This window comes from Melanerpes formicivorus, unplaced genomic scaffold (assembly GCF_026170545.1).
Source record: "Melanerpes formicivorus ecotype bairdi unplaced genomic scaffold, bMelFor1.0.p_v2 SCAF_4, whole genome shotgun sequence".
NCBI lineage: Eukaryota > Metazoa > Chordata > Aves > Piciformes > Picidae > Melanerpes > Melanerpes formicivorus.
Genome location: NW_027142356.1, coordinates 4,101,614 through 4,113,893, shown reverse-complemented (window position 1 = coordinate 4,113,893; position 12,280 = coordinate 4,101,614). Strand labels below are relative to the sequence as shown.

The window sequence follows — 12,280 nt, the reverse complement described above, 5'->3', positions numbered from 1 at the left end:
ACTTTGCCATGGAATTCCAGGCAGGTGGAGACAAACAGTTAGAGCCACAGCCAAAACATGAGATTAGGTTGTTGGTAGTAGGCAGTACTGTGAGTCCACTCTGACATGAAAGAATATTTACACAGTAGAAGCAGTTACTTTTGGGAGCAAAAGCCAAAGCCCACTCTCAAGCCCATTCTCCAGGCTGATTAAAGAAATCATTTTTAAAACCCACCTGGGTTTGCCTTTCTGTAGTTTGCTGATCCCTTCTTTCAGACTTTCTAGTTACATCTTTGATAAGATGTTTGATCAGCAAGTTCCTGAGGATACAAAACTGGGGGTGGCTGACACCTGTCAGGCTGTGCTGCCATCCAGTGAGAGCTGCACAGGCTGAGAGCTGGCTGCAGGCAAACCTCAGGAAGGTCAGTCAGGACAAGTGCAGGGTCCTGAACCTGGGGAGGAATAACAGCAGGCACCAGGACAGGTTAGGAACTGCCCCAATGGAAAGCAGCTCCATGGAGAAAGACCTTGGAGTGCTGGTGGGCAGCAAGTTCTGCATGGGACAGCAATGTGCCCTGGGGGCCAAGAGAGCCAAGGGGATCCTGGGGTGCAGCAAGAAAAGTGTGGCCAGCAGGGCTAGGGAGGTTCTGCTCCCCCTCTGCTCTGCCCGGCTCAGACCACACCTGGAATTCTGTTTTCAGTTCTGGGCTCCCCAGTTCAAGAGAGACAGAGATCTGCTGGAGAGAGTCCAAGGGAGAGCCAGGAGGATGCTTAGGGGACTTGAGCATCTGCCCTGTGAAGAGAGACTGAGAGCCCTGGGGCTGTTTAGTCTGGAGAAGAGAAGGCTGAGAGGGGATCTGATCAATGTCTATCAATAGCTGAGGGGTGGGGGCCAAGTGGAGGCAGCCAAGCCCTTTTCAGTGGTGTGCAATAATAAGACAAGTAATAAGTACAAGCTTGAGCATAGAAGATTTCACTTCATCATGAGGAGAAACTTCTTTAGAGTGATGGTGACAGAGTACTGGAGCAGGCTGCCCAGAGAGGTTGTGGAGTCTCCTTCTCTGGAGCCTTTCCAACCCCACCTGGATGCATTCCTGTGCAGACTGCCCTGGGTGATCCTGCTCTGGTAGGGGGGGGTTGCATTCAATGATCTCTGGGGGTCCCTTCCAACCTCTACTGTACTGTGTCACTGTAATACTGTGAAGATGCAGTTCCTTGGCCAGGCAGTGTAAGCATCATGTCTGATTAGGTGCAGAAATCTAGTGGTGAAAATAAATACTTTTGTTCTTCCAGTCACCAGAAATTAGTGAAGCAATACTTGTTTAATTATGAAACATATGTGTGCTTTGTTAGTTCCCATCTGTCTGCTCCCTGATTTGCAATTAAATGACCAGAAGAAATAGATATGTCCTGTGGCAATTCAAAGGAAATGATTCATCTCTAATGTTTCTCTGCCTGAATGTCTATGGAGCAGTTCATGTGAGAGGGAGGGAGCAGGGAGCATGGGGAAGCAGGGGTAGAAGGGATGAGGTATGCTGAAAAGCTGCTTGCTTCTGTTCAGATGTGTTTTGTTGCCATGAAACCAAATGTGGACTCCCATTAACTCACTCTAACTCATATATCTCTTTGAGAAAAACAAACAAAAAGACCCCAACAAACTAGGAAGCAAAATGGGGCAAGGAAATAATACCTAACGGAGAGGAAAATGAAGCTGATGTAGTCAGAGTGAAAAAGAAACTGCAGGGGGGAAAAAAAAAGACATGATGGGAAAGTGATAAAAATGAAATAGAGTATTTGGGAATCACAGAATCACAGAAAACATCCAGTTGGATGAGACGTCAAAGCTCACCCAATATAACCTTTGACCCAGCACTGAGAGGTCAACATTAAACCATGTCCCTAGGTGCCAGGTCCAGGCAACCAGCACCAGAACAAGGGGACACAGTCTCAGGCTGCGCCAGGGGAGGTTTAGACTCGAGGTGAGGAGGAAGTTCTTCACCGAGCGAGTCATTCGGCATTGGAACGGGTTGCCCAGGGAGGTGGTTGAGTCATCGACCCTGGAGGCGTTCAAGAGGAGATTGGCCGTGGCACTTGGTGCCATGGTCTAGTCATGAGGTCTGTGTTGATAGGTTGGACTCGATGATCCTCAAGGTCCTTTCCAACCTGAGTTATACTGTGATATAATAATAATAATAATAATAATAATAATAATAATAATAATAATAATAATAATAATAATAATAATAATAATTTAAAAAAAAACAACCTGTTGGAAGAGACCTTCAAGATCATCGTGTCCAACCCATCACCCAATCCAACCCACCTAAACAACTAGACCATGGCACCAATCAAGTCTCCTCCTGAACACCTCCAGTGATGGTGACTCCACCACCTCCCCAGGCAGCACATTCCAATGGGCAATCACTCTCTCTGTATAGAACTTCTTCCTAACATCCACCCTGAACCTCCCCTGGTGCAGCCTGAGACTGTGTCCTCTTGTTCTGATACTGGCTGCCTGGGAGAAGAGACCAACCTCTGTCTGTCTACTACCTCCCATCAGGTAGTTGTAGAGAGCAAGAAGGTCTCCCCTGAGCCTCCTCTTCTCCAGGCTAAGCAACCCCAGCTCCCTCAGCCTCTCCTCACAGGACTGTGCTCAAGGCCTCTCCCCAGCCTTGTTGCTCTTCTCTGGACATTTTCCAGCAAGTCAACCTCCTTCCTAAACTGAGGGGCCCAGAACTGGACACAGGGCTCGAGGTGTGGCCTAACCAGTGCAGTGTACAGGGGCAGAATGACCTCCCTGCTCCTGCTGGCCACACTGTTCCTGATGCAGACCAGGATGCCATTGGCCCTCTTGGCTGCCTGGGCACACTGCAGGCTCATGTTCAGCCTACCATTGACCAGTACCCTGATTAACTAGAGATGGAAACTGGATTGTTAGAGTATGTCACAGGTTTTCCTTTTGGTAGAAGAATGCCAGGCCTCATTTAGTGGCCTGTTATTCTAGCATTGAACCAGTTCAGTTTTGTTAGCTCATAGAATAGCAGGTCAGGCCTGGTACTCTCATTAAAATGAGGCACCTGAAAAATCAGGAATGGTTTTAAATTAATAGGAAGAGAAAAATAAATACATTTAAATAGTGGATTAACTATATTGGTTTAGGCTACCATATATCCTACACCCTTCTGAGCAACACTTGCTGCATGACAGCAGTGGGTGTTGCTGGGATTTGTGAGGCTTGCAGGATGTTCTGTACTTTTAGAGTTCCTTGTTCTGGGGTAGGGTGCAAATTTTCCCTACAATAGAGGAGAAAAATCATAGAATCACAGAATTGTCAGGGTTTGAAGGGCCCTCAAGGATCAGCCAGTTGCAACCCCCCTGCCATGGCCAGGGACACCTCACACTACAGCAGGTTGCTCACAGCCACATCCAGCCTGCCTGCAAAAACCTCCAGGCATGAGGCTGCCATCACCTCCCTGGGCAACCTGTGCCAGTCTCTCACCACCCTCATGGGGACCAACTTCTTCCTAACATCCAATCTGAATCTACCCATTTCTAGTTTTCCTATATTCCCCTCAGTCCCCTCAGCCCCTGACAACCTAAAAAGTCCCTCCCCAGCTTTCCTGTAAGCCCCCTTCAGATGCTGGAGGCGACAATTAGTTCTCTTTGGAGCCTTCTCTTTTCCAGACTGAACAGCCCCAACTCATAGCAGAGGAGCTCCAGCCCTCTGCTCATCCTCAGGGCCCTTCTCTGGACACCTTCCATCACCTCCAGATCCTCCCTGTACTAGGGGCTCCAGAACTGGACACAGTGCTCCAGGTGTGGTCTCAGCAGAGTGGAGTAGAGGGGGAGAATCACCTCCCTCGACCTGCTGGCCACACTTGTCTTGCTTCAGCCCAGGATGTGATTGGCTTTCTGGGCTGCAAGTGCACACTGCTGGCTCCTGTTGAGCTTCTTATCCTCCTGTATCTCAACTAAAGCTCTACCTCCCAGTTCCCTTTCGTTGATTCCCCATCAGTGGAGGAGAGAGGGAGGGGGAAGATTTAACTGTCTTCATAAAATGTTCAAGAAATTCATAAAGTCTTTTTGTGTGTAAGGTATTCTCACCACTAATAACAATATCAAGTCTCTATAGCTATGTGAATGAGTATCCTACCACCTTCTACCCCTTGTCTCATTCCTCTGCAACTGTTCTGTCTTCTCTTTCTGCAAAAGCAAAGGCTTGAAGGAGAGCCTATCATGTCCCGTGTAGCTCTGGACATGATGTGCAAAGGCATGTCTTTAATAGGGGAAGGTAGCTGTCTGACATTTTATCTTCATGAAGGTGGGCAGGGAGGAAGTAGCTGGCCTCCCTCAGTATGTTTACTTTGATTCTGTGGTGTTTTATTGATCATCAGCAATGTCAGTCACTCTGTATAATGATAACTGCTTCAGAAACAGAAAGGCAGAGATTAAATAAGGCCTTCAGCTTGCTGATGGAGGATCTGTCCCTACTTGTTTCCCCTACCACCCCTTTGCTGCTGGGAGCCTCTTGGATGTTCTTGAACACTGATGGCAGGTGGGGAGTGGATGGGTGGAGGGTTATTCTCCAATGAACTGCATATTCACCTGGAATATCATGCCTCGTTTGGGGCTCCCCAGGTCAAGAGGGACAAGGATCTACTGGAGAGAGTCTAATGGAGAGCTACCAGGATGATGAAGGGACTGGAGCACTGCCCTATGGGGAGAGGCTGAGAGCCCTGGGACTGGTTAGTTGGGAGAAGAGAAGGGCGAGAGGGGATTTAATAAATGTCTATTAATAGCTCAGGGCTGAGTGTCAAGAGGCTCTGCTCTGTTGCACCCTGGGATAGGCCAAGGGGCAATGGATGTAAACTCCAGCACAGGAGGTTCCACCTCAACATGAGGAGGAACCTCTTCACTGTGAGGGTCCCAGAGCACTGGAACAGGCTGCCCAGAGAGGTTGTGGAGTCTCCTTCTCTGGAGCCTTTCCAGCCCTGTCTGGATGTGTTCCTGTGTGACCTGTGCTGGATTCTATGGTCCTGCTCTGGCAGGGGCAGTGGGATTGATGATCTTCAAAGGTCCCTTCCCAGCCCTAACATCCTGTGGTCCTCTGATCCTATGAACTGATGCTTTCAGGTGGAAGACTTCTTCTGCAGAAAAGGTTAGAGGACTTTAAAGGGGCATTCATGAAGAGGAAGGGAGAGAGAAAGGAAGTGTGTTAGGTGGTTTTTTTAATTGCCTCTTGGTTTGGACTCTTTTTCTCATTCTCTGGACTTCTTGCATTGACTTTATTCCTTACTAGCAACACCAGAGAGCTGTAGAGGTTCCTTCTGTCAACAGCACACATCCGTGTTGGCTCCAAATGTCACCATCTGACCACTGCTCAGCCTCATGTCCCAGGTGCAGGTTCCCCACTCCAGTGAGGACTGCACAGATCAGGGTACTACAAACAAAGTGAATAAAGTCAAGATTGGCACCTTCTTTAGCATCATAGCAAGGCAGTCAGGGTATGAATAAAGCAGAATAGACAGGATCACAGGCTCACAGGATGTTAGCATTGGAAGGAACCTCCGGAGATCCAACCCCCTGCCAGAGCAGGAGCATAGAATCTAGCACAGGTCACACAGGAATGCATCCAGATGGGTCTAGAAGGAGAATCCACAACTTCTCTGGGGAGCCTGTTCCAGTGCTCTGGGACCCTCACAGTGAAGAAGTTCCTCCTCATGTTGAGGTGGAACCTCCTGTGCTGGAGTTTACATCCATTGCCCCTTGGCCTATCCCAGGGTGCAGCTGAGCAGAGCCTGTCCCCTTCCTTTTGACACCCAGCCCTCAGATATTTATAAACATTCATTAAATCTCCTCTCAGTCTTCTCTTCTCTTCTCCAGACTTGCATTTCTCATCTCCCAGGCTTGCATTTAGTCTTTTGCCCTTACAGCAGATTTCAAATTGCTCATCTGAAACACCAGGTGCTGTTTCCTCTTTGTAGCAGCCTCAGCCAGTGTGCATGCTGTTGATTAGACAGTGTGATAAGGTCGCTCTTGAAAAGCATGACCTTGAAGGCTCCAAAAGTTTCCATTATTTCTTTGTGTGGTTTTGCAGGCTCCTCTCCCAAGCGCTACCACAATGATTGGTTGCTCAGTGCCGGTGAGGATAACAAAGGAGCTGTTCCCAGTCACCTGAATGTGCACACCCCTGCCGCATCACATAGGGGAGAGCGAGCTCAGGAGGCAAAGAACCATTTCTTCTTAGTCTGAAAGCAGCAGAGCATTTAGGCCTCAGTCTAGGAAATGCTTCTAAGCTAAGGCTGTATTTGAAAACTGCACTCCTTTTGAAAGGCTCAGAGAGTGCTTCCATGTCTTTGCCAAGCTGAATTGTGGTCGTTTCATTTGGTCTTTTCTTTTTGTTTCTTCTCTGCAGATGATGATTTTTTCCATGAACTTCCAGAAAGTTTTCCATCTGATCCCCCCGAGCCATTGCCCCACTTCCTCATCGAGCCTGAAGAGGCTTACATTGTGAAGAACAAGCCTGTGAACCTGTACTGCAAAGCCAGCCCAGCCACGCAGATCTATTTTAAGTGCAACAGTGAATGGGTTCATCAGAAGGACCATGTGGTGGATGAGCGAGTGGATGAAACCTCTGGTGAGTCTGCTGTGGGTCATAGAATCACAGACTTGTTAGGGGTGGAAAGGGACTTCAAGGATCAGCCAGTTCCAACCCCCCTGCCATGGCCAGGGACACCCCACACTACAGCAGGTTGCTCACAGCCACATCCAGCCTGGCTGCAAAAACCTCCAGGCATGAGGCTGCCACCACCTCCCTGGGCAACCTGTGCCAGGCTCTCACCATCCTCATGGGGAAGAATTTAATCCTAACATCCAATCTGAATCTACCCATTTCTAGTTTTTTTTTCCATTCCCCCCAGTCCTATCACTCCCTGACACCCTCAATAGTCCCTCCCCAGCTTTCTTGTGCCCCCTTTCAGATGCTGGAAGGCCATAAGAAGGTCTCCTCAGAGCCTTCTCCTCTCCAGACTGAACAGCCCTAACTCTCTCAGTCTGTCTCCAGAGGAGACGTACTCCATCCCTCTGATCATCTTAATAGCCCTTCTCTGGACACCTTCCAGCACCTCCAGATGCTTCTTGTAAACACAACTGGACATGGCTTGGACCATTGTGTGATCCAGCATGAACACCTGGCTGTTATTCCTATACATTGCCTACTCCATAGAGCTTGTTTGAAGAACTTCAGTAGGCTTGCAAGGAAAAGATAGAACAAAACCCTAACAAGCCAAGAGCTTCACCTTCCTTAGTCAATACCAGAAATCCCAGTGTCATTCAACAGGGAAAAAAATATCACAATACCATTGTAAATCAAAGACTGGGAAGACTGATCACCAGTAGAGTTTGAGTCACGTGCTAGGAGAGAAGGACTTAGAGCCCTTTTGAAGGCTCTGAAAAATAACCGGTTACCTAGCAAGAATAGGATAGGATAGGATAGGATAGGATAGGATAGGATAGAATAGAATAGAATAGAATAGAATAGAATAGAATAGAATAGAATAGAATAGAATAGAATAGCATAGAATAGAACAGAATAGAATAGAATTAACCAGGTTGGAAAAGACCTTTGAGATCATCGAGTCCAACCTATCACCCAACACCATCTAATCAACTAAACCATGGCACCAAGTGCCTCATCCAGTCTCTTCCTAAACACCTCCAGTGATGGTGACTTCAGCAGCTCCCTGGGCAGCCCATTCCAATGGCCAATCTCTCTTTCTATGAAGAGCTTCTTCCTAACATCCAGCCTAAACCTCCGCTGGTGCTGCTTGAGACTGTGTCCTCTTGTTCTGGTGCTGGTTGCCTGGGAGAAGAGACCAACGCCCTCCTGGCTATAACCTCCCTTCAGGGAGTTGTAGAGAGCAATAATGTCTCCCCTGAGCCTCCTCTTCTCCAGGCTTAAGCAGCCCTCAGCCTCTCCTCACAGGGCTGTGCTCAAAACCCCTCCCCAGATATGTTGCCCTTTTCTGGACACATTCCAGCAACTCAACATCTTTCGTAAACTGAGGGGCCCAGAAGTGGACACAGGACTCCAGGTGTGGCCTAACCAGTGCTGAGTACAGGGGCAGAATGACCTCCCTGCTCCTGCTTAGAAGGTACCTTTCATTTGGGAGTCACACCACTCCTTGCTCTAATTACTTGGAAAAATAATTCCACCAGATGTCTTGGAAGTCTCTTGCGACCTGGGTTTTATTTGTTTCATCTCATTTATTTGCACAGAGATCAAAAGCTTAAGCTTTTAATGGTGCTGTGGTGCTTTTCAGTTTGAAAGAGAGAAGGTGGGTGTAGAAAAAAAAGATGTATGAAACCTTAAGCCTGTTTATTTGTTTGTCAGAACTTTCTTTTCCAACAAGTTGGCTGCAGCAGGAAAACTACCAAAGGAAAAAAGAAGTGATGATTTGACATGGATGCCTTTAAGAAGTTGAGCACCTCCTGGAGGTCCAGAGAATCCAGGAGTGGACTGGAAATTGTAATTTTTGTTATTTCAATCCCAGAATGCCTGCACCTAGCCTTTGTAAAGAGACAGCACAAGTTACAGAATACAGAATTAACCAGGTTGGAAAAGACCTTGGAGATCATCCAGTCCAACCTATCACCCAGCACCTTCTAATCAACTAAACCATGGCACCAAGTGCCTCATCCAGGCTGTTTTTAACCACTTCCAGGCATGGTGACTCCACCACCTGCCTGGGCAGCACATTCCAATGGACAATCTCTCTTAATATGAAGAGCTTCTTCCTAACATCCAGCCTGAACCTCCCTTGGCACAGCTTGAGACTGTGTCCTCTTGTTCCGGTGCTGGTTGCTTGGGACAATAGACCAACCCTCACCTGGCTACCACCTCCCTTCAGGGAGTTGTATTAGAATAAACCTTTATTAGAATAAACCAAACCAGGTTGGAAGAGACCTTCAAGATCATCGTGTCCAACCCATCAACCAATCCAACCCACCCAAACAGCTAACCCATGGCACCAAGTACCCTGTCAAGTCTCCTTCTGAACACCTTCAATGACGGCGACTCCACCACCTCCCCGGGCAACACATTCCATAGCGTAATCACTCTTTCTGTATTGTATTCTGTATTATAATCACTCTTTCTGTATTGTAGAGAGCAATAAGGTCTTCCCTGAGCCTTCTTTTCTCCAGGCTATGCAACCCCAGCTCCCTCAGCCTCTCCTCACAGGGAGAGTGTTTCATGGCAGGGCACATTTCAATTTTCACCCCACAGGTGAAAAATTTTGTGCTTTTTGGTTTGTTGGTTGGCTGGTTTGTTGTTGTGGTTGTTTTTTCCTCCCAAGATCTCATTGCAGAAAAACTTCATGATGCAAATTGCCTTCTACAGATGTAGAAGGGCCAGTCTTGGAAAAAAAAAAGATGCATCTGAATGCATTAGAGGACAAATGTTTTGCATAACAAACAGCAGCAATTATATGCAAACGAATCCCATTTCCAATTAGAAATTAACATAAGCTGATGGAGTTTGAGGGGTGGGGTGTGGGGAAAGGATGTCAAAAGAGCTGTGTACATCAGATTATTAAAACAAGAGCCTCAAATTTGGTCACACTAATAGCTTATTAAAATGAAGCTGTCATCAGAACATGAATTTGTCAGTCAACCTGGTTGTTGCCAAAAGGTTGCTCAATGCCTGTCATGGTTGCACTGTTTGTGCAACTTCCCGTATAGGAGACTGAATCTAAGGCTCATAGCACATATTTAACACAGACAATGGCTTTAAGGTAGTGGTAAAACAGTATCATCCTCAAAGCAATGGAAGATTGGGGAAAATAGATCCACTGCAGAGCGAGCTGGAGAAGTTGCAGGAGACAGTTACTGGGAGGATTCTTTCGGGTGCCAGAAGAAGGTGTTTGGTTTAGCAGCTTGCACCAGCCAGGTTGGAAAAGACCTCAGAGATCATCAAGTCCAACCTGTTACCTAAAACCTAACACCTCAGGACAGCTAAACCATGGCTTCAAGTGCCACATCCAAGCCTTTTTTGAACACCTCCAGGGATGGGGACTCCACCACCTACCTGGGCAGCACATCCCAATGGCCAGTTACTCTTTCTGTGAAGATCTTTCCCCTCACCTCTAGCCTAAACTTCCTCTGGTGCAGCTTGAGACTGTGTTTTTGTGCTGGTTACTTGGGAGAAGAGACCAACCCCCACCAACTTCCTTTTATATTTTGCCATTCTGTGAGTCTGTGTCACCTAAATACAAGGAACAGCACTGATGATGAGGCAGCTTTCTGCTGCTGTTCTTGAACCAGGCTTTCTTTTGTGAGTTCTTTAGGTAGAAAAACAAAGCAAAGTAAAAGAAGGCAGACAGACAGTCAAATATATGAGATGAAAAAAAAACCCACAACCAAAACCCAACAAAGTAAAGGTCACTTGTGCTTTCTTTTCTAAAGGAGGGGTAATGGGCAGGAAAGGAGACTAAAATACAGGTGTGATGCTAGCAGTACATCATCCTGAGGTTGGAAATGATGCATGAAAGAGAGAAATGGGTTTTGATTTGCAAAAGATTATGTGTTCATGGACTGTGAGCCTGTGCCCAGGAATGAAATCTATCTAGAGATGATTAACTCTTCTTATAGGGCAAATTTGTTTCTGTCATTGAGAAAACCAGAGACAACAGCATAGCAATAGCAGGGGCACAGGAGAGAGAATGATAGTGCAGCCAAATTCTAATTGAAGAGAGCTAGAGAAGAGAAGGCTCTGGAGAGATCTTTCAGCAGCCTTCCAGTACCTGAAGGAGGCCTACAAAAAAAGCCAGGAAGGGATTTTTTTCCTCTGTGTTCCCAAAGAGCAGCAAGACAAAACATGTACTCCTGAGCCTGGCCTGATGCCTCAGCTAATGCAAAATGGACCTGATGGAGCAGGTCCAGAAAAGAGCTATGAAAATGATCAGGGGGTTGAAGCACCTCTGCTATGAGGACAGGCTGAGGGAGCTGAGGGTATTCAGCCTGGAGAAGAGGAGGCTCTGAGGAGACATAATAGCAGCCTGCCAGTACCTGAAGGGGGCCCACAAAAATGCCAGGAAGGGATTTTTTCCAAGGGCTTGCAGCAGTAGGATGAGAGGGAATGGATAGAAGCTTGAGGAGGGTAGATGAGGACAGGCTGAATGATGCCTTGAGCAGCATGGTCTAGTGGAAGGTGTCCCTGCCCATGGCAGGGGGCTTGGAACTAGATGATCTTTAAGGTCCCTTCCAACCCAAACCATTCTAAGAGTCTATGAGAAATATTGAACCTATTATAAAGGTTATTTTTTAAGAGAGGAAAGTACATATTGATCTCCTTGTGCTGTGGGACTTTTTTTTTTCAGTTTTGTAGTAGAGGGAAGGTACCAAAATTAAGAGATATAGTTCACAGAATCACAGAATCACCAAGGTTGGAAGAGACCCCAAAGATCATCGCGTCCAACCTGTCACCACAGACCTCATGACTAAACCATGGCACCAAGTGCCACATCCAATCCCCTCTTGAACACCTCCAGGGATGGGGACTCCACCACCTCCCTGGGCAGCACATTCCAATGACGAATGACTCTCTCTGCTTAGAACTTTCTCCTCACCTCCAGCCTAAACTTCCCCTGGTGCAGCTTGAGACTGTGTCCCCTTGTTCTGGTGCTGCTTGCTTGAGAGAAGAGACCAACCTCTTCCTGGCTACAACCTCCCTTCAGGTAGTTGTAGACAGCAATAAGGTCTCCCCTGAGCCTCCTCTTCTCCAGGCTAAGCAACCCCAGCTCCCTCAGCCTCTCCTCACAGGGCTGTGCTCAAGGCCTCTCCCCAGCCTTGTTGCCCTTCTCTGGACACAGTCAAGTGTCTCAATGTCCTTCTTAAACTGAGGAGCCCAGAACTGGACACAGGACTCAAGGTGTGGCCTAACCAATGCACAATACAGGGCACAATGACTTCCCTGCTCCTGCTGGCCACACTATTCCTGATGCAGGCCAGGATGCCCTTGGCCTTCTTGGCCACCTGGGCACACTGCTGGCTCATGTTTAGGGGGCTGTCAATCAGCATCCCCAGGTCCCTCTCTGTTTGGCAGCTCTCAGCCACTCTGACCCCAGCCTGTAGCTCTGCATGGGGTTGTTGTGGCCAAAGTGCAGCCCCTGGCACTTGGACTTGTTGAATGCCATCCCATTGGACTCCACCCATCTGTCCAGTTGGTCGAGGTCCCTCTGCAGAGCCTTTCTACCCTCTAACAGTTCAACACCTGCTCCCAGCTTGGTGTCATCTGCAAATT

General features: G+C 47.6%; 1 protein-coding gene across 1 annotated transcript in view; it reads left to right on the top strand.

The window, feature by feature from the left end:
• UNC5C (unc-5 netrin receptor C) overlaps nucleotides 1–12,280 on the top strand; it is a 372,372-nt gene that overhangs the window by 224,391 nt on the left and 135,701 nt on the right. Inside the window, exon 2 of the mRNA XM_068136717.1 lies at nucleotides 6,395–6,616. Within this exon, the coding sequence (XP_067992818.1) occupies nucleotides 6,395–6,616 (222 nt within the window). The remainder of the gene's footprint in view (nucleotides 1–6,394; nucleotides 6,617–12,280) is intronic.